The sequence below is a fragment of the Tachypleus tridentatus genome, chromosome 1, assembly GCF_004210375.1.
Source record: "Tachypleus tridentatus isolate NWPU-2018 chromosome 1, ASM421037v1, whole genome shotgun sequence".
In the NCBI taxonomy this organism is placed as follows: Eukaryota; Metazoa; Arthropoda; class Merostomata; order Xiphosura; family Limulidae; genus Tachypleus; species Tachypleus tridentatus.
Window position 1 is genome coordinate 61,692,218 of NC_134825.1, and position 27,068 is coordinate 61,719,285.

The 27,068-nt window shown below is 33.1% G+C and overlaps 1 protein-coding gene across 3 annotated transcripts in view; it reads right to left on the minus strand.

Annotated features, from left to right (window-relative positions):
- Positions 1 to 27,068, minus strand: part of LOC143249840 (serine/threonine-protein kinase mig-15-like) — a 97,704-nt gene that overhangs the window by 69,504 nt on the left and 1,132 nt on the right. For all 3 annotated transcript variants that reach the window (XM_076500397.1, XM_076500388.1, XM_076500404.1), the window contains exons 2-3: positions 23,596 to 23,661; positions 4,010 to 4,066 (exon numbers count right to left, since the gene is read on the minus strand). In XM_076500397.1, coding sequence (XP_076356512.1) covers positions 4,010 to 4,066; positions 23,596 to 23,661 — 123 coding nt within the window. The remainder of the gene's footprint in view (positions 1 to 4,009; positions 4,067 to 23,595; positions 23,662 to 27,068) is intronic.

Here is a 27,068-nt window from a genome sequence, read left to right on the forward strand (position 1 = left end):
GAGGTCTATCAACCTCCATGGATCCTGCCCTGGGTCGATTGAGCAGCTCTTTGCTGTTGGAAGAGAATTCCAGCGACTAAGGGCGTGAACATGTGATCGTTTTGACTCATACGGTGAGAGAAGGTGTACTCTAGGAAATGGTCATACTCAGAACCAAAAGAAGTGGAACTTGGGATTTGCTGGAATGTATGTTAGGGGCAGAAATGGGTGTTGAAGCTGATTCATCAACTTTTTTAACCATGGAGGTCAAAAGACTTTTCATTTGTTTGGAGAACGATCCTTTTTGGAGGCACAGAAAGACCCATCTGCACTCCAACTGTAGTAGTAGTGGAATGAAGTGTGGCAGCATACATCTGAGATGAAGTGGCGAGCAGCAACTTTCGAGCCTCAGGGTAAGTAATGTTTTAAATCGTTTTCAAACGCTGCACCTCTTTTCCTTCCAACCATTTATGGCAAGAACGAAAGTAGGACGGGTGAGAACCATTGCAATTGTGGCAATAAAGGTCCATTTCACACTCAGACATCGTGGTGCTTGCCACTGCAACGAGCACATGTAAAGGAACCACGACATGACGTCTTCGAGTGACCAAACTGCTGACACTGGAAACATCCGAGAGGGTTTGGAATGTATGGCCATAGCCTACAATTAACATAGCCTGCCTCAATGGTGGCAGGAGGACGTAGTAATGTAAATGTTAAAATGAGGACATTGGTTGGCATCATAAATCCATCTTTGTGAGTGGAGATACGCCTCACTGCAGAAACTCCTTGGGTAGAGAAACCAGCGAGAATCTCCGACTCGAGGTTGTTCTTCAAATTCTTCTCAACAATAACTCCTCATGACAAATTCAAAATAGCATGAGGAGTAACCTCAATGGGTATATCTCCTATCGCCTTCCAATGTAAGAGGAGTTCACTGTGTTTAGATGTGGATGTTTCTACCAATACGTTACTAGAGTGAAGCTGTTTCACTGAGTTAGGAGAGCCAGCAAGTACCTATAGTTCCTTCTTGAATGAAAAAGTGAGACATTTGCCTTAAAGGTTAGTCTAAAAAAGAATGTAATATAAGAAAATGAGGTACAGGTGCTATAGATGTTGAACATTGCTGCTCAGAATCTTGAAGACGTGGTCGTTTACCTGTAGACTATTTTTTCTCTATTTTATTTTGAATTTTATTAGGGGGATCCATAACTAAGAAAGAATGTTTTGGTGCGCACTGACCCCGCCCATCATGGAATCCTTCGAAGGGATGCACTATAATGCTAAACAAGGACACTGCAGCAATGCCTAGGTTCCATGAGTACTATACCCAAACACCAGCATGAGATACAATGTCCACAACACCTGTTGAGAATATCCAACATTTGTATTTGGTTGACTCTAGCCCAAGTGGACCAGCCGATTGACCAAAGGGGGCCACCCCAAAGCCGCCCACCTACAGGAATTCAAAGCCAATGTGGCGTGTAAGGGTTGGACCCCCTCAACCACCAAGATTCTCTCCTCCCCTTCACGGGTCACCACGCACGGTAAACATGTGGGTGGACGTTTAGATCCCAGAGGAGGTAAACTGAAAAAACAGAACCTTCTATGGAAGGTCCCCTCACCACGTACAGAAATCCACACCGAAGGGGGATACTCTTAGAACAGCAAATAATGTAATAGTAAGTGTTAAAAAACGACCCCTTATAAAACTACAGTCCTTTGTATAACATATATTTAAAGGTCGGTCACAGACGACGACGATCAAACACAGAATATGGTAAATCAGCATATGAATGGAATTTTATTTGTTTCTAGTTCAACACAGTTAAATAATGGGCTATCCGTGCTCTGGCTACCACAAGTATTGAAACACTTTATAGAAATGTAACTCCGGAAACATACCGCTGTGCTATTTGGAGGGGCAATAAGGTTTTTGCTTTTGAATTTAGCGCAAAGCTACACGAGGACTATCTGTGCTAGCCGTCTCTAGCTTAGAGGTGAAAGACTAGAGTAGAGGGAAGGCAGCTAGTCATCACCACCCACCACCAACTCTTGGGCTACTCTTTTACCAAAGAATAGTGGGATTGACCGTCACATTATAACGCCCCCACGGCTGAAAGGGCGAGCGTGTTTGGTGTGACGGGGATTCAAGTCCGCGATTCTCGTATTACAAATCTAACGCCCTAACCACCTAGCCATGGCTGCCGAGGGGTGTGAAAAAACCTTAAAGAAGCTGAATGAGGTGTACGAAGCACCCTTAGTTTCTACAATGAAGTGTTTTTAGTGACGTTAAATACACCTACATTTTTCCACCAATTGAGATTTAACACCATTCATTAATCACAAAAAACAAACAAAAATGATTGGATGAAAAACACCATGAGCTGGAAGGCTCTGATAACATTATGTACAGATGGAAACTTTGAAATGACTGCAGGAACAAAAAATTAATTATCATGCGCTTGTAATTATTGATAAATAAAACTGATTACGACCACAATCAATCATGTGTAGTTTTATTTATCAATCTATGAGCGACTCATAAAAGTAACATTTACTTTAAGCCTAAGTATGAAAAAGAAGCGTCTCAGACTTACGATAAACCTCGTAAACTTTATTATCCTGGGTTTCCTAGCTTGAACTAGAGCTCGTAAAACCCTACAGTGCGGATATTTTATCCTTCATACTTTGTTGATCGCTGTCTAAACGAGGTTCCATCGCTTTCGATCCGGCATTAAAGCTGGATAAACATACCTGAGGGCGCTGTTTGACGTGGCGTTAAAACTTAAATAACCAGAAAGTCATTTATAGGCCTTAATGTTTAATAAGAAAGCCAGAGGAGATTTTTCCACAATGCTAAAATTTAATTTGAGCTAGTCAGAAATGGAATCATGGAACGTGTCATAAATGTTCAAGAGACAACGCGCTTCTTCTCACTAGATTCCCCCTTGAAAAATGAAGGATGAATGGATGATGTCACTAAAGGTCTGCTATGCATGTGTTCGTTGAGCTATCAATAGACATTATTCGGCAGGATTCATAGCGTCACTTGAAAAACATTGCTTCTTGAAGCTAAGTCATATTTTACCCTTTAACGGAAATCTTTCACGAATTTTAAAACATTCAGCATTCCATAACAAATAAGTTGAGAGCAAACCTTTGCTCAGTAGGCCTTATGAAGGGGGGTCAACAAGCAGATTAGCAGAAAGAAAACATTTACCAAGTATAATCTTGACTTCTGTAGGAGTTAAATTCACGCTTTTGTCCACTAAAAGTTTGACTTTTGAAGATTAAAATTGAAAATAGTCAACGTACAAGATTGTTTGCAACACAAAATCCTATTTCATCTCTCGAGATGACATTTTTCGTCATCCGAGCAGAACAAAAATTAAAAGGCAACGTACTCTTATAAAATACTCTACATAACTGAGGCCACCAACACTTGAAACATTTATACTGGATAAACTCTAAGAGTAATTAATTAATGGAGTTCTTAGATTGAAAGTACGTTATATCGTTAAATCTGTTCATAAACTTACAGCCCCTTTTTCACACACATACACAAACATATATATACACACACAGACAAAACCAGTTAGTACATCTACTCCATTGATGAGCTGGACTAATAAGTGTTAGTAAATGATACTTGTATCATTAAGAAACACGATAGTTTTATAACTTTACACAAACCCAAGGTGACCTTTTTTTTTTTTTTTATATATATTTGGTCATTTATTATACCCAGAAGTGGACAGAAATGTTACATCTTCTGAATTACTTTATTCTGACGTAGGAGGGGTGAGGGCCATTAAACTTTGTTGGATAGTTCCGTGGTTATTATCCACACGGGATACGTTGCACAAAGATTTTATTATTATTTAAATAAACACTAATTATTTAGAAAGAACATTATGAAACAGAACATGAGTAATGAATGTTAAAGTTACAAATGTGTTGTTACAGCTGGATTAACTGAAAGGGATTTATTATTTTTACATATATTCAAAAATAAAATAAAATTTACCTCGGTGACATCCATTATTTTGATTGCTGCTAACTGACCAGTCTTGGTGTGGCGACCCTGAAATAAACAATATTAGACGAGAAAATCACATTAATTATAGTTAGAATATAAAACACATTTGCCTCTGTATATTGGTATTTCTATAAGAAAAAACATGGTCTCTTTTTAAATTTATCAACAGAATATACAAAATGGAAATAATGTGATCCATTAATTATAAAATATTTGACGAAAAGGTTAAGTGTATTATTTATAACCTAAAATTGTTCTCATTTTCTAAAACATAAGTTCCTGAACCTTGTAAAATGCATGTGTACCTTATACTCAGTAGTAAAAAAAAAACGAGAAAGTGGCTTAAGTATGATATATTCGAAGTTTCCGTTGTTGATAAATACAATTATGACTACTTAACTTTTTGTTTCTAGAACATTAACTTTAATTCGAAACAGCACCATACAACATTAAATTTCAATGCTGGAATCCCAACAGTGGATCTCAAAATATATCAGTGTTCAGTGTGGTGACTTTAGGGTACGGTGTGAGTATCTGAACAGTAAAAGTATTTTACTAGTCAATGATAAATCTATACTCATTTACCTTTTATAAATATTAAGCTGAAAGAAAAAATCATTTAACTGTTTTATTGTAGAAATTCTCGATAAACAGCCCTTTTTACTATAATATATTTTAAATTATAATTATATATACACACAAACTCAATATCTTTAGATAAGCATTGTGAATATTAATAGATATTGTGTTTGGATATTCTCAAAAGATACAATATGTTCCTTACAGGGATAGAACTTTAGTTATTACAGAGAAGTTCAGCCAAGTACAAAGAATCACAAGGAAATGATGAATTCGATAAAAAAAAACAACAAAAAAACTGTCGCTAGAAGAAGGAAACTAGAATGGTGGATAAGATTATACTCAAAATCAAGTATATTATCAGTCGTTTGCCAGCATCCATTAGGATTAAAATTATTACGTTCAATAAATGAAATCTTTCCTAAAACAGAAATGTATCACACACTGAACTATCCCACAATAAAACTAGTTGTTTGTTCTATTGCTACATCAACACATTTAGGGATCAAAGAGATCAAAACTTGAAAAGACAAACAAGTTTGTTCGTTTGTTTTAATTTTGCGTAAAGCGACACGAGGGCTATATGAGCTAGCCATCCCTAATTTAGCAGTGTAAAACTAGAGGGAAGGCAGCTAGTCATTACCACCCACCACTAACTCTTGGGCTACTCTTTCACCAACTAATAGTGGGATTGATCGTAACATTACAACGCCCCCCTAGCTAAAAGGGCGAGCATGTTTGGTGCGACGGAGATTCGAACCCGCGAGCCTCGAATTACGCGTCGAGCGCCTTAAACACTTAGCCAGACAAGTAAGAAATCAAGAGCTACCAAGTCACATCGGGAATTGTTTTTCCTGAAATGCACACTATATATGACGAATTGAAAGTAACCCTTGTTGTTTTTTTTTTATAAGCCTGTAGCGAGCAAAAACAAAAAGACGTTGATTATGTCTATTAAGTTGTACACTTAATACTTTCCGCGTTCCTTTTGAGTAAGACTGTATGTACTTCACCTATTTACGTCCCATTTTATGAAATAAACAAACTAATTTAGAAAAAAATAGTTAATGAAATTATTGTGACAGATACATCTATATACATTCGTATTTAAATTTTATATTCTAAAAAATGTTTAACAGGTGAATTAAATTTAATCAAAGTCTCATGTCGTGTACAATTAGACTTTCAAGGAATATAAAAAATATTCGCTTTAGTTTAGTAGTTGTTCCCTAGAGTGACCAGTCACGAGAGAGTTGGCATATTGATGGAGATGGAACGATGAAAATCATTATGTGAACTTTACGTAACTCTTGTGCTTTTTGTGACATTCCTAAAACACACCGATATATGTTTCAAGTTACTATAAGTTAGCTTATCACATAGAATTAATCTATGTTCTGTGTGACTCTTGCTTAACAGTCGGCGCAAAAACACTAAAATCTATAATCATGTAAATACACTTACAAGTGAAAAAACATACTACGTGAAATGGAGAACTTTCGATCATTTATCAATGTCAATAAGATTTAGGCCTACATCTTAAAAATAAAAAAAGCACACATACATGTAGGACATATTGGGATTGGTAGATTGTATCCTATAAAAAAAATATTTGTGGTAATTCTCTGATGAGTGAGTTATAAAAAAACTTTTGATCTCACTACCCCGTGATTTAAAAGTACATTCTACAACTGGTTGCAAAAGTGGAAGTTTCTGAGCGAATCGTTACCCGCATACTCTCGTAATCTTAATTCACATTTACACAAACTAATGACATTCGAATGTATATAAACAGTTTCAATCCAACAGACAACGTATCCCCATCGCTGCGCACTTAGTTCTACTATCATACAACCTACCAATAACAATCAGTAGAATTTATCTATAAGCTTCATATGTCGTTTTTTGCTTTGAAGACTTGTGGTATTCTAACGCAAACGTTGTACTACCACAGAAATGAAGTAATGTGCTTTTCAAAATATATCTTATGACTTTAATGTAGACTTATCGTTTGATGTCGAATTAAATTCTTGGAAACACAACATCAATTCACATTTGAATGACATTACTTTAGCGTGAAGTTGAAGTTAGCAGTTAAGAATTTTAATGATTAAACGTGTCACTGGATGTACTTTCTGTCGTTTCTCGTGGTAGAAGGGAAGAGATTCTATAAATATATATATTTTTAAATTTACTATTTGTTTAAGACAAAGCTGCTAAAGTCACCTGCCGCTATCCCTAAGTTCTACCAACCATAGGGAAGGCAATAACCCAGCATCATCCATTACCAGCTCTTAGGATATTCTTTACCAACGAAAAGAGGGATAACCGTTCCATTGTAATGCTCCCACAGTTGAAAAGGTTAACATATTTGGTGTCTGGTTTCGATCCAGCAACCTGCCGCTTGCAAGACCACACTTAAGGTCACGTGTTTCTCGAATTACGGCGTAAGAACAGAACTATGCACCATTACATACATGCACACGCTTACACAAACATACCATGAATAACCAATACCGTTTTCTATATTCGACATATACCCAGCCAGAAACAGCATAGTTGTTCATTATTTTAAATCATGTAATTGACATTTGAATTTATTTCTGCTTATCTTGTGACAAACCAGGTTGAACGTAATAATTAATTTCATGTATAACACATGTAATAAACTTCTAGCAGTATTTATGTATTAAACTCTTTTTCCATCAAATATTTTATTTTATATATATATATTAAGTGTGGTGTATGTTTTATACACACACATACATACGCAATTTAGTAGGAATCACGTCCTGCTGAACAGCGCCTTAAACAATACATTGACTAAATGACCAAGTCAGAAACCCAAAGTCGTTCCTAATTTAAATTGATTGACCACGATAGAAGGGCAAGCAATCAGCAGAACTTTTTGCATTCAAGGCTACTCTCAACTGAAGAAAAGGGCTGACTGTGACTTTTACAACATTCCATAGCTAAAAGTGCACAGTGTGCGACCTCGAACCTTGGACTTTCAAATCGGCAGCACCCACGCTAACAATATTGAGTAAGTCTGCTGAATAAATAAATATATGGCTTTTACGACAGCATTTACTTAGCGGCTTTTGTAGTATAACGAATTTAATTATAAAGATAACAAACGCAACGCGAAGAAACAGTTTATAGTGTTGGTTCACTACAGTTGGTATACTATAAACCCAAGTTATAACTTTTATTAACGATTATTAATCACGAAACTACAGATATTTGATCAAGAACGTTTATAAATTTCTTAATACTACAAACCGTTTAACATAGCGGACTACCATCGAACGTTGGTATTTCTGCGAAGATATTGTATAAATTCATCAACGAGAACCTCACGTGTGAAGAGTTAGCTACCTCTTCGTTAAGTGAATTGTGCCTATATCAACTCGAAATTAATTCGCTCGTTGTGAGCTCTTAATAAGATATGAAGGAAGTTCAGGATCGGACTGAAGACTCAATAGTGTTTATAAGTTTTTAAAATGTTTTTATATAAATAATTATTTCCAATAACCGTTATTATAAATTGTATATTTGTATCAAAAAAGAAAACTTTGTATATCAATCTTGTTGGCAAATAAAATTTGACAGACATCGAAACTTAACTTCTATAATCCAAATTACAATTTAATTCAGTTTAAGGCTATTTGAAATCGTAATACTTAAAAATAAATTGGAGGCTATACCAAGATAATTTATAATACGAAATAATAGTATTTGGGGAACATTTTGGTAAACTGGTCACCATCAACCCGGATTTGTTTTATTTACAACACTTGCGTATATTTCATTGCAAGCAGCAAAGAGTTATAGATACGTACACAAGGAAAATATTGTTATGCGCATATTTTATTTAACACAAATTATTATTCAATAAGTAATCTAAGTAAAGTAAACCTAAGCATTTTGAGCTAAGGATTTTTTGCGAGATCTTTAATCATCCAAAGGAAATTATATTAGAAAATGCTAAATAAATAAGTAAAAAAGTAATATTATTATAAAAATAGCGTACAAAAGAAAAACCTCATGACGACACAGAAATGACCAAGTTTTGGGCATCATCTTTCTGAACTATGTATAACCCAAGACATTGCAACATATATATGATGCCTAAATAACATCACTACCTCGAGAGAAACCTACTCATGAACCTCCACCTATAGAATTACTTTCATACTGTCCAATGTACCCATTATATTACAATACGAAGTGATAAAATATGGACGTCTATTTAGACGCGCGCGCGCATGCGTGTGTGAAATAAGTATTTGAAATGCAGCAAATCTATGAAATTTGACGTCTTTATTGAAAAAAAATTTCATACTTTAATATATATTTAAATCACATAATGTCTTACGCTTTTGAATTCAAAAACCAATCAAGCTACATAAGGTATAATTAAAGGAGCTGTCTCAATGGATGAGCCAAGTCACTCCTTGAAGCGTTTAAACAAAAATTTAAAAACTTGTAAAAAGACCAGCCAAAATTTCATTAATATTTATCAAATACTTCACTGCAAATGAAGGATAGCTATTTTTCTTTCATGAACGTATTGAAAAGCTCACGTCGCGATAAGGAAATAATAAAATAACGTGGAAATAGATTAATACCTCAAAATACATTCACATCAATATCCACAAGACGGCGTCTTAGCTGAAAGATTTTCTTCCAAATGTCTTCAGATGCTCTCACTCACTGAAGTAAAAGTCGATGCAACCAACCCTCTTGAAAAGTGTGTAATATATTCTCCAATTAACTTTCAATAATCACCACAGTGCTAAAGACATTACAGAAATACTGAAAGCCATCGTATAAGTATAAGCAATCGTGTCAAAGTTTACTGAAGGGCATGCACATGAAACTGACATCACTATATAGCATTTTTACCCAAGTATATGTAACTAAAAAATGGCATTAAAGACTTTTGGGCCGCAGTACACTATAGTGAATGTTTGACTGTCAGGTTTGTTTTTGTTTCCAATTGAAGAAAATATTAAATACAAAGATACTGTATCACACACTGGTGAAAAGAACAAAGATTCATAGTTCTTTTCCTCAGTAAATCCACTTTCTGCTAACGATGTCATAAATAATGATACAATAACTCAACGGAATATACTTATCTTATACTGATTTGTAGTTCTTAACAAAAGTACTCTATTCTGAATCAAATATCCAGCAAATTCTAAAACTGAAGAAACCAATATTCGCGGATGAACCCAACGTATTTTCGCCACGCATTCCCAACAAGGCTAATTCTGACACAAAAGTCGTAAACTGTCTAGATCTTTGTCTGGGGCCTGCAAAAATATATTTTTGTATCAAATCCATTTAAAATGGTTGACATACGCATGAATAGTTCAAGAAACTCCCACAATGTGCTTTCCTCGTTGAAAAATTTAAGACAAAAATTCCAAAATTGTATACATCTCCATTTGGGACCTGCAAAAAACAAAAAGGTAATTTTGTACCAAATTCCACGTAAATTGGCCGAAATGCAGCAGAGTAAATGTTTGAAAAAACTTAAAATACTTTGTGGCATCTCCTCCCTACAATTATTAAAAAAGAGCAAGTCGAACTAATAGTAAAGAATATTTGTATCAAACACCATCTAAACTGATCAAATGGTCTAGTAATAGATTCAAAGTCCAAATTGGGATCTTTTGTGACATCCTTGACTAAGACTAAAAATGAGCGAATCCAATTTTTTAAATCACTGTGTTCGTATGAAATTTTCTATTTATACAAATTTTCTTCTTGACTGATGCAAATATGACCTCAAGAGAAACCAAAATATACATTTTAGATTGTTTGACCCCATAAAATCCTTTAAAAGGCACAAATAAAAATGAGTATTTGACAAAGGTATAACCCTAACCAGTTGTAAATGAACCAGCCGAGAAACAAAGGAATAGTGGTCGATCAAAAAGTTTGTGTTTTGAATTTCGCGCAAAGCTACACGAGGGCTATCTGCGCTAGCCGTCCCTAATTTAGCAGTGTAAGACTAGAGGGAAGGCAGCTAGTCATCACCACCCACCGCCAACTCTTGGGTTACTCTTTTACCAACGAATAGTGAAATTGGCCGTCACATTATAACGCCCCAGGGATGAAAGGGCGAACATGTTTGGTGTGACAGAGATTCGAACCCGTGACCCTCAGATTAGTCGAGTGCCTTATCCACCTGGCCATGCTTGGCCCGATCTAAGAGTATTGGAAGAAAAAACAATAGAAAACTGTTGAGAGAGAAGAGAGTAATTGTCCACGGAAAAGGAAAAAAACATAGCGAAATTTGTCATTGATCAACTTTTCAGTTTTTGTGAATATTAAGAAAATAACTATATACGTGTGTATATATTTTTTGTGTTATTTTTTTAAAGCTAGTGACAAGGTTACGCACGGATGAAAGGGCGAACATGTTTGATGTGACCGGGATTCGAACCCGCGACCTTCGGAATACGAATCGAACGCCTTAACACGTTTGGCCATGCCGAGCCTGTCTCGGTGTTCTTTGTTATGTTATCCGTAAGAAAATACCTTATATTCTAGTGTTATTCTTTGTGCAACACGTTTAAGTTATGAAGACAGACCAAAGTAACTGAATATTTTCTCATTAGCAAATGACAGACACTGTAAAGACTTTAGAAAGGGTGGGTGTAGATCTGCTAAGCTTTAAAATAAAGACTAATATCATAAATAATAAACAAAAAGCCTGAAAATATTGTAAACATATTAGCTCTTTGAATATCGATATGTATCAAATTACAAACAATACTGAGTTTTTTACCTGATCTGGAACCGCAAAGTTCATTGACTGTTTACGAGGAGCGAATTAATTCTATGTTGATATATAGGTTCATTTCTCTTGATAGTAAAGCTACCTTCACCACACGCGAGTGTTTTTTACCCCCCCCCCCGAAGAAAATATCTAATGACGCCATAGAAATACAAACGTCCGAAGTTAATACACCGAAGTTTGTAATGTCCAAATTTATAGTATACTAACTGCAACAAACCAACAACATAACACTGTCTCTATGCGTGATGCAATTTATAAACATTAAGCTGAGGTTCTCGAAAGTTCAGTTGGCAATAATACTGACAACCGCTGGTATTTTACATATGCACACAATAAACTTGATTCTTACGCTCGAGAACCTTCTACAGATTTAAAGAATTGGCGGGAATTTCGCAATACACGTTTAACAATACAAGTTACTTGCATTTCTAAATATATAAACATATAAATTAAAAACATATATAATAGTAAACCCGTTACAAACTTCAATTATTTAGCTTCCCTCCAGACCAGCATATGCTTGAGAAAAGCTATATGTTCAAAATTATTTTAATTTCTTGGCATTGCTCATTGGATGAATAAAATGAGTTTATCTGTTTTATTAAAGAGCCTAATGTTTCGGAACTAAAACGATTTAAAAGTGTTTTTTTTTCTTTGTATGTTAAGACTGACAAATTTTTAATTGCAAATATTATGATGAACCTCACAATCAAACAAGCCACTGAAGTACCGATTATCTGGGAGATGGGTTAGTGTATCTATAAATGTGACTGTCCTATATAATTGAATAATTTTATAAAACGTTTATTTTATTTAGATAGATTACGTTTTTTTTTTAAAGAAAGCTCACACGTAGAATTTATACGCACGAGGGCCTCGTTTCAGTGAAATGTGAAAAATGCTTTCTACAATAATAAAGTATGTCATGCTTCTAAGGTCAAGTAGCCTGTGAAACCTTAGGGAATCGAAACACTTTTGTAGATCTGGGCCAGGAATGTATGGAAAACTTGTAAACAGCATTTAACCTGAAATTCAGCCAGTAACCTTGACTTTGTAGAGCCTCTTTACACACTTATAAATAACTTAGATACATTTTCTCTAAAGAAAAATATGGTGTATTAAATATTTTGTCCTGTCATCACGAAAGAAGATGAAAGTCTTTTTGTTTAAATTTATCACTAGTGATATACTTTGAAATGAAAATGCATTTGCTCTCATTATAATTGTACATAGTCCTCATATATTATAGGAGTTGTTTTCAATGTATGCACATACTTAAGTATGTTAAAACTGTACAATGTGCCCCACTTCTGACTGTATAAAATAATTTTCGACCACTTTCACATTATTCTAAATTTTGGTCTTGCAGAATATCATACAAAATAATTGCAAATGTACCGTTTTAACATTCTGATTCATCTATGAAATTGATGGTCAGTGTTTTAAAAAGGTATGTTCAGAACGAAACATTAACCAGCAGCCATTGTACCCACAACAAAAGGTTTAATTTAAAACTTTTTTTTCTTCTAATTTTGGTTACATGTTAGAACGTTGACATTATCATAACAATAAAGAGACGCAATTTATTTATCACCTAAATGTAACATTTCCTATACTTTAAAACACTTGATTCAACGGAAATAAGATAAACAAAGCGATGGACCAACTCATGACCTTATACAAGTGGTCAATTAAAGTTCAAGAACACGTTGCGCCAGGAGGTACAACTATAATTAGGGTTTTATCGACCGTTCAGTGAACCTGTTTTTACAGCCTTTGCCAACAGCATGGCAATGCGAACATGACACTCCAATTGAGTGGTTACGGTTCAATGTATAAAGTAAATACATCTGATTCAAGACTTAACGGATTGCAATACTGAGCTAAGTACTGGTAAAATGCATTGAAATATTTCAATAGCTATCTATGTACGTTTATACAAATATGTAAAAAGTTCAGAAACTTCTTTGAGTCATCCGAACTTAAAATACAGTGGGAACCAATAAAAATATCAAAAATAAGTTAGGCAACTGAAGTTTACTGTGTTGCGATTTTCCAAAACTAAATATACGCAAGTCAAAGAATATCTTAGTGAGAAATACGCGAATCTGTAGCTTGTATCAAAGGACTAATACGAGTTGGTTCTACAAGCTTGCAGTTCGTCAAAATGAAAACCACACAAGATAATGCTGCGCATGCGTGCTGTAACTCAGGCTGTAAACATCTTTAGTATCAATAACTTCACAATTACTTACACACTTTCATTCCAGTTGATATAACTATATCGCACCGTCAAATTTTTAAAACCTAGTCACAAAAAGCATTCCGCGATCATCAGACATCCTCTACAAAGTTTTTTCTTTCAATTATTGAGTGTTAAACTGTCAGGGAAGAAAATACATTTTTAGAAATGAGTCAACATAATAGTTTTGTATATCTATTTACAAATTTACGTAAATACTACATGTATTAGGAATTTGGTCATTTTAATCTAAGTTAGGCTTTAAAAGTTGGGCAAAAGGTTGAGTTTCTGTGACAAAAGGAATGAAATAAGAGGGTTACATGTCTTCGTAGAGTATGTAAATAATCGTTTTGAAAGAAATAAACCTCCCAAAAACAGTTAAACAAACACGATGATGACCACATAAATATAAATAAATAGGAAGATTGGACCCCAAAAGTACATGTAAAGCCATGCGAGTATTTTCTATTTTATATATATTCACAGATAAATAAAAATAGGGCCTTTTATAGTTATAAAGTATAATGTAGCGTATAAACAAACTCATGTTCGTTTTAAATAGCTAACACATAACACATACGCAAAAACATAAGTATGGATAAAGATATAAACTCAGCTATAGAAGGATAGAGGTACATCCATTTAAACAGATTAGGAGATATAAGATAAACCTGGTTAAAATGGAGTAGATACCAATAGATCAATAATAAACAGATGCACAGATATGCAATTAAACAGAGGTTTCAAAGGGTAAATATATCATGTATACCAATACACTTACAGCAATATGGACAAGTATAAAATGGACAATAAGATTGATGAACAACCACAAAAATAGATGAAAGATTACAGAAGTAAACTAATTAGAAAACAAGAAGGAATCCTCAACAGTCGCGGCGTTTGAAATTTTAAGCAAAATTAGAGCAAATTATTTTTATGCTACCTCCCCTCACCCCTTTTCATTAGCTATATTTTAGTGCGCCAGCAATACATATTGTGGGGCGTGCGATTACAAGATTCAATTTTATTACTCCTCAGGATCTCTGCGAGTCTGCCCCCAAATTAAAATGATTTTAGACAGGATTAGATTAAGTTAATCTACGAGACCTTGGGCGTGGCTTAGTACACTGACGTGTTTGACTTCTTCAGTTCAGAAATGTAATTAGATCTCAAATCGGTCAAGAGGTGAAACTATGAGCTAAAAGTTTCTATTTGAAAACAACAACAACAATCAATAACATTTAAAAGTGAAAAAAAAAAATGGTACACTAAAAATCAGTAATTCCTGAACAACGAAAGTTAATTACGTAAATCAAAACTAAAAGTAATTTGTTAAAACAGTGTAGCTCATGTTACATACAGAACTAAGTGTGAAGTGTCGTAAAACAAAATCACAAAAAAGGATTGTTTTTTAATTTCACGCAAAGCTACACAAAGGCTAACTCCGCTAGCCGTCCCTAATTTTGCAGTGTGAGATTAGAGGGAAGGCAGCTAGTCATCACCATCCATTGCCAACTGTTGGGCTACTCTTTAACCAATGAATAGTGGAATTGACCTTCACCTTATCACGCCCCCACAGCTGAAAGGGCGAGCATGTTTGGTTTGACAAGGAATACGAGGTAGAAAAATAACTTCTACAACTAAATGATTGTTAATTTAAAACAAAATGAAACACCGTGTTATAAAAAATTGGAAGTACCAGTAACACAATATATATTAATATTAACAGTAAATTACAAGGTTGCCTCAATAGTGGCTTCTAATTTGACTCGTGATCTACTTTTGACGACTGTATTCTATTTATAATTTTTTTTCACACTGACAATACTGCAACGAAACTACTTTAGACATATTTGTATACAGCTTGAAATAATTATATACTGAAATGGAAAACTATTAGTGTTCGGCGTTTCTTTAAAAACAAAATGAAAATAGACGTGGAAACAATTGTTCAAAAATAAGGCGTAGTCGTGATAGTTTTGAAAACGATTGTGGTCTACTGTGTAGTTATTTATACCACACGCGTTTTTAGAAGTATTCTTTGCATTTACAATATAATTAATCTTGTATTCAAAGAATACTGGAGAAACCTTGGTTGTGAATGAGAGTAATAATATGATGAGATCTGTCCAAGAATTCTTCTAATGTTGAATGTTTTTTTATTGTGTCTTAGGAACCGTAAGGGATGAACATTGTAACAATAAATTTGGAATATTAAGAAATGAACACTTTATAGCTCTGAAACTAAAAAGTGTTTAATAAAATATTTTGAACTTGAGCTATTGATAACATTCTTATGCTTGAATTCAGAGGATTTGCTGTGTTTGTAACGAGTTTTTCTAGAATGAGTTCTAGTGAATTTATTTTAATAGTGTCAATAAAACCTTAATAATCCGTCTAAAAATAAACAAATTTAATTAATTACTTAATCGCTAACAAGCACAACTAGTGTACAAGGTTAGGGTTTTTTCTTCAAAGTGCTGTTATTAATGACAACTCGAGTTCGAAATAAACATAAAACTACAACTTGTAGGCTGAAATAGCTAGTAGTAGGTAATCCTTGTATCTGACTGAAAGACAAATTGGACAAATTATGGAAATGAGTTACTTTTCTTACTCTCCATTTCAGATTTCAACTAAAACCAATTAATTACAAAGACTTCAACACAGCATACACGTCTTCGTCTTAAGGAGGAGTGTGGATCGAATAATTAATTAAACAAAGTAATTAACTATACAGTTAATTCACGTACGCAATAAATCTACATTTAACAACGCTGTCCTTAGAGATTAATATCAATTTGTTCGAACTTTTAACTGATGACAGAGACTAGAATTGTACACAAAATAAAGGGAATTCGTTTCATTAACGTACATGTACACACAAAAAGAACAAGAAACATCATATTAAATTATATATAGCACTATGCGAAACAAAGACAGAGCCTACTTAGTGCAATCTCCTACATCTTTATAACTGGAATAAAAGCGTTGTTCACTTAGCTAACAGACTAGTCAAATTTTCATTATTAGTAGCTTTTGCTGACTTACAAACCAAGTGAGGCTACTATATTGCACTGTAAATGATGTTATTTTTAACAATTTACAACTGAATTATAATTACAATTGACGTCCCACATTTATTATCATTTATGGGTTGTATATTTCATTTAAGAATATCACAGTTTTATGTTGGTTTCTGAAATAGCTAAAAGGATAGAAAAAAAACTGTTTCATTTACGAGTTTATTAAGATTGTTTGGGAAAGTAACACGACCATAAATCAACGATGGGTAGCATAGGAAGGTGTCTAGAGCTCCATATTTTCGAGAAAAAGAGAGGGGAGGCAGTTTTAGTTTTAATTTCTGCCTAAAGCTGAAGTTAAGCTATGGTCACACTTTATTTTTTTGTTCAAGTAAAACCAATAGTGCTAACAAAGTTACTGGACTAACTTGATTCAGAAAATGATAAAGTAAAACGTGATTCGACGCTCACATCTTGGCGTTTTGCCACATCGTATCAAACGCGAGTTGCTGTTAGTGTTCAAAGCACCCTGCTAACAACTACATGTATTTTTACTTTACTCAGCAACATCATTCGAAATCTGATTCGAGGGGAACAAATTCTTACTGATGTTCTGAACCTAAAAGATCTTGGGTTTTTCTAAAATGAAAATACAATAACATATTACCTTTTATTGGTTTCTTCGTTAGTTTTACAGCACACACAATAAATGCGTATAATTACTACTATTGTAAGACTCTTCTAATATGTTTAGAGATTTTAAGGGGTGAGGGTGTAATTGATGTTCTTGACAATTTATTCCAACAATTCAAGCGATTAATTTAAATAATACAGTTTAATACTAATACTGGATATATTATAACAACATGAATGTTTATCGATTAGTTTATTTAAAATTATAATATTAATTTCATTGACAAAAACATCCGTCTTCATGAGTGTGCGATTACAATTTAACCGTCCATGAAATTCTTACGTCTGAGCGACCTTGCGCGAAATCATGGCATGTGTGTGCAAGAAACTCCTGTGTTTGGTCTTTTTCCTTTGTCGAATTTTACATACTTTCTATTCCCATTTAGAAATGAAGGTTAATTGATTGTTTGTTTTTTTAATTTCGCGCAAAGCTACTCGTCCCTAATTTAGTACTGTAAGACTAGAGGGAAGGCAGCTAGTTATCACCACCCACCGCCAACTCTTGGGCTATTTTTCACACAAGAAGAGTGGGATTGACCGTAACACAATAACACCCCCACGACTGAAAAGGCGAGCATATTTGGTGCGATCGGGATTCGAACCCGCGACTCCCAGGTTACGAATCGAATGCCTTAACCCACCTGGCTATGCCGAGCCCTAGGTTAATTAATACTTAGTTTGTAATAAGGTACAATTATTAAGCCTGTTAACACTACATCCTTTCTTTAGTCCCTCATGCTTTTTCTTTTTATATAACGACAAAAAGTGTATAATGGTATTTCAACTGCACTATGTACACCATAGGTAAGCAGAGGTAAACTACAAGAGACCAAATACTAATGACTTGTGACAAATATAACTAATTATAATAATACTTCGTTAGCTTAAGAAAGGTATTCACACAATATCAATCAAAGTTCTTTCGTTTTCTGTCCAAGTTTTACGAAGGGATTTGATTGATAGTACTGATTAAGTTCCATCTGAGGCTATCTGTCTAATAACCGATATTTAAATGTCTGTCACAAAATCTGTGTAGCCATCGTTTAAACATATTTTATGATAAAAGTAGTAGATGAATGGCTGATCATTCTAACGAGGTTTCTACAAGGAAATCGGACAGGTCCTAATCTTCATGGTAGTTTAGAACGGGCCGTTTACTTTTATTAATGTCAAGGCCATTTCTTAAGCGCTCAAGTAACTTTTCAAACACCTTTTCCTCAAAGTCTAAAAGAAACCGATATAAGATAAAAATAAATTTAAAAAACAAACTGGGGCTTAGCACGCATCGTACACTTATTTCGAAAGTGCATGCATTTGAATCAAATTAAAGTGAATGGAATAACTCACCCTAGAAAACATCAATATATTTTGTAATGGTAAGATTTTTGTCGTTAGATCTCGCTAACAGTTCATTTTACGGGTAGGCCATCTCTCGCTGCTCACACGAACTTTTCACAGACGAAGATACTTAATTTCCTCGTAGAAATATTAACGTCCGAAATTAGTTCACACAAGTTAAACGTTTTGTAATGTTCGAAGTCTATAAACGTTCCTGGTCAAGTGTTTGCATTTTTGCAAGTAACAAGCGTTAATCACAATCATAACTTCCGACAACAATATAAAACTCTCTCTCTGAATTTCGTTGGTTACCATTTATAAGCTCTAAAGGGAAATTCTTGAAATTTCATTTGGCTTTAATACTAGCAAACTCTAGCTTTTTACATACACACATCGTACATTGTTGATTCTTAAGCTCGAGAATCTTCTACAAATGTAGAAAACAGGCGGGACTTTTGGAATACATATCTAACACCAATTTACATGTATTTATAAATATATATGAAATTGAAACAAACAAATATTAAAATAAATGTACAATAGTAAATTCGTTACAAAGTTGACAGGTCACGGATCAAAGTAGGAAGTGGGTACAACTCCTCTACCAATAATATGCAAACCACAGGGTATACTATAATTGATCAATAACTGATGGTACTTGCGTTAGTTCATTATTCCATATATTTTGCAAATACTTCCTGTTGTCTCGGCATAAAAACACCCTCAAGCTATCACACTGCTTCCCCTATGCTTCATAATAGGTGCTATGCATTGAAGTATCTTTCACCTACCGCCAAACGTACAATCTACACTTTGAACCAAATACTTCAAACATGGACTCCATAACGCACTTTTTAAATCATCAACAATCCAGTTTTTGTACTATTTTTAATACCAAATTTCAGTATTTTGACAATATTTGGAGATCGAAGTTAAGTTTTTAACTGTTACACGACCAATATTCTCGTTGAGTCTTCTTGATACTGTAGATCTGGACACTTTTCTGTCATTTGGTACATGGTTGTTTATCTCATGCTTGAGATCAGTGACAGTCTTCCTTCTGTTACAAAGGCTGCACAAGCGAAAACATTTAACATCAGTATCATTGAGTTTAGGTGTTCTATCTCTTCCTTTCTTATTTTCAAATCTACCCGTCTCAGTGTCATAATCCAGAGCGTACTTGACAGGGTTCGTGAGACATTCTACTCTGCAGCGATTTGTCAGAGAGTCCAACCAGCATCACGTGAAGCTTTTATGCGAACTCTCTGCTCTACTGACAATTCTTTGCGTTTTTTGGGCAGTGGCATGACAACAAAACTTAATATATAGTGATAAATACTTTTTTTTTTTTTTTTATGAAGGTTTATTTGTGGCGTACTATCAAATTGATTTCTTCTATTATATACCGGTACCATATGCTAGCTCCTTCCTAGCTTCCTTTTACACATTTAAGACACTGCATGGGGTACCATGACAGTTATTTCAGACCTTAAAATTGATCAGTATGTTCATTCAAGCAAACCCTTATGACATGCCCTTGGTACAAGTATATGAGAATTCTAAAGAATGATAAGTATTCTCACTATAGCTCATTTAATTGGCAACAGGAATCAGTGAAGCATTACCATAGTGTTGGCATTTATATTCTGCAGTGGTATGGAAGAATTAGCCTCATAAAATGGAAAAAAAAAAAGACAAAATATTCTCTTGTCCTAACACTCTTGCATGGTACTGCACGTGTACGTATGTATATACATGCATATTTACCAATACACAATCACTATTCATGGTTTAGGAGGTCTACTTTAAAGTGAACAATTCAATCAGTTCGGGTATCATGAACAAGTTATGAAAGTACTTGATAAAGATGCTTGTGAAGTTAAAAGTTAAATATTCATATTCAAATGTCAGGAATCCTATAAATAATAAACATCATATGACCAAGATCCAATTAGAAATACATTTCTGTAAGTGCAAAAGGGTGTTGCAACGGTCAGATGTCCATTCTTGTTGTCTTTTGTTAAATTTGATAAAACAGTATCTAACTATTAGCACTTAGATTAATAACTAATCATATTTTAAGCATGAGGCTTGTATGGAATGTTCATGATGAGGTAATCGTACTGTTACACAGGGATCTAGTTCAACAAAGTGAGACGGCAACTCGAAGTGAATTCATCAGGTTGTTCTACAGCGTGTTATCTGAAACGTCGGCAGTTTACTTGTATGTATAGCAATAGAACTATCGATTAATAAATTATTTTGAATGTAGTTATATACTATGGAGTTTGCGATATTTGTTTTCTAGAATGTGGACATCTTCAATGCTAGTTATCGCTAAATTATGTTATATAACTCAAAGTATTTCAGTTTTACTAATCAAACGTTGATTTTCAACGCAATTGAAAGGATTGGTTCCGAAATAAATATGGTGTCCTTTTATGCAATCACAAAATAGGACTTTGGTATGTATCGCAAACAATGAGCCGAACAACACACGGCTTATATTTTACACGCTTTTACTACAGAATTCATTATCTAAAGTAATTTTATATGGGCGATATTCGTTAATATAGTAATAAGTTAAACTATTTTACTGAGTTTATACAAATTCATTTGTATGTCTATATGTATTTTTAATGGTGGTTATTTACCATACATCTTACAACTTGCATTGTTAACTTTTTGTGCTTAATCTAAGCCATCTTACGGTACTTTCACCATTAATTATAGAAGCAGTAAATTTTATTTAATGTCATTATAGATTTTATACTTTCTAGAAAAGTACGTTCAATAAATTTAATATTTTGATCAATCCTTGAAACACCACCCGCTCTATTCTTAAGTGTTCTTAAAAAAACAAAGCATTTAATCAAATTATGCTATTAGCACGTGTTCCCACACATGCGAAACAAATTAGCGATTTAATGGAGAAATACACATTCTAACCAAATTTTAATAAAGTCCAATTTATAAGTTCCTAAATCCCAATAAAAATGTTAAAGTTCCAATTTAAGGTATTGATTAAAAACTAATATATTTTATTACAATCACAATCGTAGCTACGCCTACTCTCACAGTCCCAGTAAATTACTTAAATAGAATGAAGTTCTCAAACTCAAAAAATAGCAAAGCAAAACTCGTTGAGTTTTACACTAACCCTGCACAACAAAGTTTGAGCCATAATATAAAATTTTGCTAAATTTATAATCTACCATGGATTATACAAACATTACTTTGAATTTTTAAACTTGTAATTTTTTTTATAAAGAACAACCTTTCTTCCTGAAGTTTTGTCAAAGATCTCATCTTTGTTAGTGATTCTCAAGTTGTCAATTTAATACCATGTGTAACAACTACACCTATCGGCCCAACTTGTATCAAATATGTACAATGTATAAAGTTTGTATCACAAAGTATTCAATACAATGTGGCATTATTGTACAGAATGTGAGATGCACTTGCTTATATTTTGGATGGCCTTGTCAATAACATGAAGTCTTACCAAAAGGTGGTGAAAAACCGGGTAACTTTGCTTGTTTAACTGTGTCTGTTGCGCTCACGTTTGTGCTGCGTGTAATCCGAAAATGAAAAACGTGAACTGTTAAGGAAAACATGCAACTTGACAAACAGCAGTTCTTTGAATTCTCTAACAAAGACCAAATTTTATTGAAAAGAACACATGATGCCCTAGCCCTTTAGATAAATAAACCTGCTTTCATCAAAAGGTTTTGTAAAATAAACATCTTGCTTTTCTTTTGATGTCAACTTTATCAACTGATTTGAAATTATAAAGTCCATTATTTTATAACTCCAAAAATAATTATTTTGATTATACTCTTCCATAAAAACTTATTAAAATTATCTACTTAAAATTTTGCAGACTTGATCTTTCGTAAAGAAACAACTATTGATATTAACAAGAAGTACACGGTATTAAAATATTTGGCTTATATTCGAAAACATTCTGTACCTTTTAGCTTGATTACATACAGAAAGTTCCTTTTAATTCAAATTTTGGAAACATGGTATTTTATGAAAAATCATTAATATTGTATCTAGTAGATAATATTACAGTTTTGTCTGCTTTAGCTTAATTTCTAAAATATGTTGTCGTTTGCTTTCAGTTTCGTTAAAAAACTGAAGTTTTCTTACCATGCAATTATGTACATTTGAACAAACATCAGATCCTGTAAGCGTTCGTAAATAAACACTAGGGTTGGTTTGGTTTGTTTTGCGCAAAGCCACGCAAGGGTTATCTCTGCTAGCCGTCCCTAATTTTGCAGTGAAGACTAAAGCTATTGTTCACAGTACCAAAGTTAAGCTCATTTATGTTCTTCTTAAACCACCACATTGTAGTTAAATAAATCTTCAACAAAACAAAAACGTTTCCTAGAACGTGAATATAAAAATTTTGAAATGTCTTCCCTTTCTTTGGGAACCAGTTATACAATGTCTGAGAAAAATTAGATTATAAATTATTACTATAATTAAAAGGTATCAATTTTTATTCAAAACCATGTTAATTTGGCGGGGAAAATTGACATAAACTGCTGAATAAATGTTCCAAAGCAGCACAGCTTAATTGGATAACGTTCACAGATGAGAGAAATACCAAAGGTAAAAACTCATTCCTTGCTCCTAAACCACTTTTTTTTTTTTTGTTGTTGTTGTCTAAGCAGTGAGTCATTTGATATTGCGATATTAGATCCTTGAATGTTGATACGTCTAACGTAGGCAGGTATGTTTTAACTTAGATATTTTCTTGGGAGTGTTTTATGACGCCAAGAAGTTTACATATGTTAATTTACCCGAAAAAAACGTTCCAAATGAATGAGTCAGCACCATGAAACAGTTCCAGACAAAGAAAATGTTCACTCACCTTGTACACCTGACCGTAGGTGCCATTCCCTACCACTTCAATCAGTTCAAATATCCCAGCAGGATCCTGCATAAAAGCCAATACATATGTACAAGATAATCATAATATTACTTTATTCAGATATCATTGACGTACAATCATGTTACCATATAGAGTAAACGACGAAATTGTTTTTTATAATCCACTAGCGTATAACTCATCAAAAATAACAGGCCAAGTACTATCCCACAGTATAACCTAACCTCACATTTCATAACTAACTGAAATAACTAATTGTTACGAAAGCAAGCTTGACAAAAAAAGCACAAAAGTGTTGTCGAGGTAGTCAATTGTCAGTAAATTTTATGAGTACATATATTTCATTACAGGTAGTCAATACGATAGGCATCTAGATACAGACATTTTAAGAACGGTTTGTTTCGAACTTTGACAACCTTGTCCGTAATTTATTATCTATATTACTAACACTTATTTTTAATTACGCCATATTTTACGGTGTTTTTTTATAACTTCTCAGGTTTGATCAACTACATGGCGACTAGAACGAGAAGTATTAAAGAGTTTATATCTATTTTGTTAACTTACGTTGTTGATAAAAGAACTGAATACAACATGTAGTACTCAATAATTACCTAACTTTATTGAATAATTGATTTTTCACAAAAATATTACGATTTTTTGGGGTACAAAAGACTGTTTACAGAAAGCTTGCGTCGGACCATGCATCAGTAGAATCGTATCGCGAAAAGTATAACCTATTATTGTAGTTAAGTCTGTACTGAAAGTTTAAAATGAAATATATATAACATACAACAAAACTGGAAAAATATTTATTGATTTCTTACTTTAAAAAAAGACTTGTTTTTTGTAAGAACATTGGTGATAAAACAGAAAATGGCTTAATTCAGAAACAATTTCAGTGTAAAATTGAATTATCTTTACTTTCACGATAAATTATGCATTTGACTCTAGACTGGATGATCTTACACTACGTCTTTTGGCTTATTATAGTAACAGTCACTGTTATATTCATTGCCTTTAAAAAAAATATTAAAATATTTTATGCCTGGTAAAACTTAAAAACCCTTGTAAAAGTAACATTTTTTTCAGATCTACAAATAATAAAAAATTACATAAGGAATACAATATATAGTTCAATTATGAAACTTGTTCTACCAAGTAACATAAGCATGAAACAAAAATGAAACACTAATTTTGAGCAGCAAAAAGGAATTATTTACAATTTTTGGGCGTTTTTTTTTTCGGGGTGGGGGGGTAAAAAGGTAATAAAAGGTCAGAAATAAAACCAAAGACTAGTAATTTTCTTAACCTCAGATTAACATAAAATCATGTATCTTGAATTCTGTGTCTATAATTCTTATTTGAAAAACCTTATGTTACCATGAACCAAGGTGAATTAGATTATCTTGTGTTACTTGTAGCAAACACAACTATCTCTTGATACATTATTGAAATAGCTCGAATTATGAAGAGCTGCATTTACCTTTAAATGTACATAACTAGTGTTAAGAGAACTTTGGTCACCAAGAACTACCTTGAAAGAAAGTAATGTATAATTACTACTGGACTAAAGTTTATATTTGAAAATAGTTGTGATTGTAAAATTCACAATGAAGAAAATACATAATTCTAAAAATAAACGATTTTGTACACAAACTTAATTAAGTATACACACCAATTAATTTTACTCAACAGAAGAAAAACTGGTCATTAAAAGTTTAGCACACTACTTCCCAAAATACCGACACATGTTGAATTTTCTCTAGTATTTTAAACATAAGAATATAAGATACTGCATTAATTTACCCACCCACTACTAATTATTAAATCAGCACATATAATGATCTAAGACAAGGATAACAATTTATAGAGAAGTCTTAGTCAAGGCCATTTAAAAAAAACTTGTAAATTAATAACTTGAACCTTATTTTTTCATACTGTATAAAAACCTATAAAACTGGAAGCACACATATACTATATACCAAATTATACGTTTTTGTATCTGGGCTACAGTTAAATGATCCTGAAATAATAAGATGCTTTATTATTATTATTATTATTATTTTTTTTTTACAAAGTTACACATGTTCTTATGCCACATACAATGTACCTATACAACTGGGCTCTACTTATTTAAAAGTCACTAGATCACTTTTTGAAACTTAATATTTTGCTGAAATATAGTAAACAATATGACACAGAAATAAAAGAAAAAGACTGCTATTATCATATAAGGCATTTCAGATTAATTACTGGTAAAAGACAGTTTCAGAAACAAGAAGTCATGTATCACAAGTGATGTCTCATTATCACTGCTAATATTTGTTAAAAAGTATAATCTGTTGTCACTGTAAACTAAAAGTTTTATTTTCAGAACTGCTGAACAAATGTCAAACTAAAAAACAAACTATTGTATGTTGTCTCAGCATGGTATGATACTGATAAGAGTTTTCAGATTACCTTACATAAAGTCCTTACTTACATGGGCAGATGTTAAGCACATTTTATCAAAGGTGAAACCTAGAATCTAAAAGTTAATAACTGTTTTGCTAAATCTAGTTTTGGGCTACTTTCAATTACAGTAGTTTCTATAATAAGGGTGCAGAAAGCTCAAGTTGCCTCAGGACATTAACATTAAACCAGCCAACCTATATAACAATATTTCTTTTATATAATTTGAAACTTTTACTTTGGAATAAATTATAATACCAAGCAAGGTTTTTTTTTTTTTTTTTTTTACAAAACGTTCATTTTCAAATATTCATGCTGTGTACTTATTCTAAATAAGATGTAATTATAAGTTTTGCATTTCTTAAACCTTGGAAAAAAAAAGTATATGAAAACCCATTATTAAAATTCTGTTTCTCTCTCTCCGTGTACCATGGAAGATTAGTCTAAAAATTATTCAAGTGTTCCACGATCTAGTTTACGTTCATTTCATAAATATCATATATTAACATCTTAAACAGCAATAGCTATTAAGATGAAGTATTATTTATTTAGGCCATTAAATCAATACTCTGAATAGATTCTTCTTCCCAGTACATACGAATAAAATCTATCATCACAAACAACATTTTATCCTAAACTCTTCAAGGAATTATTATTTACTCTAGAAGAAACATGGCTGCTAAAACTAAACAAATCACAATCATAATGGCATTAATATTTACTTCCGATTAGAAACACATTGCAGTAAAATATTGGTTAACATAAAAGTTCTCATAATTATTTGAAGAGTAGTGGTAGTTTTGTTTGTTTTTTCTAACTAAATACCTCCAATATACACTATTAAATTTCAAAAGGCAACAATGGGTTAGGTTACGTTATTTTATTAGTTCAGTATCCTCACTGTTGACAATACTTTTGGTGGTTTATATTTTTCACTAATAAGAAACTTTGTAAAGTTTTAAACTGTTTAAACTTTGTAAAATCTGAGCCTTCACTGCTAA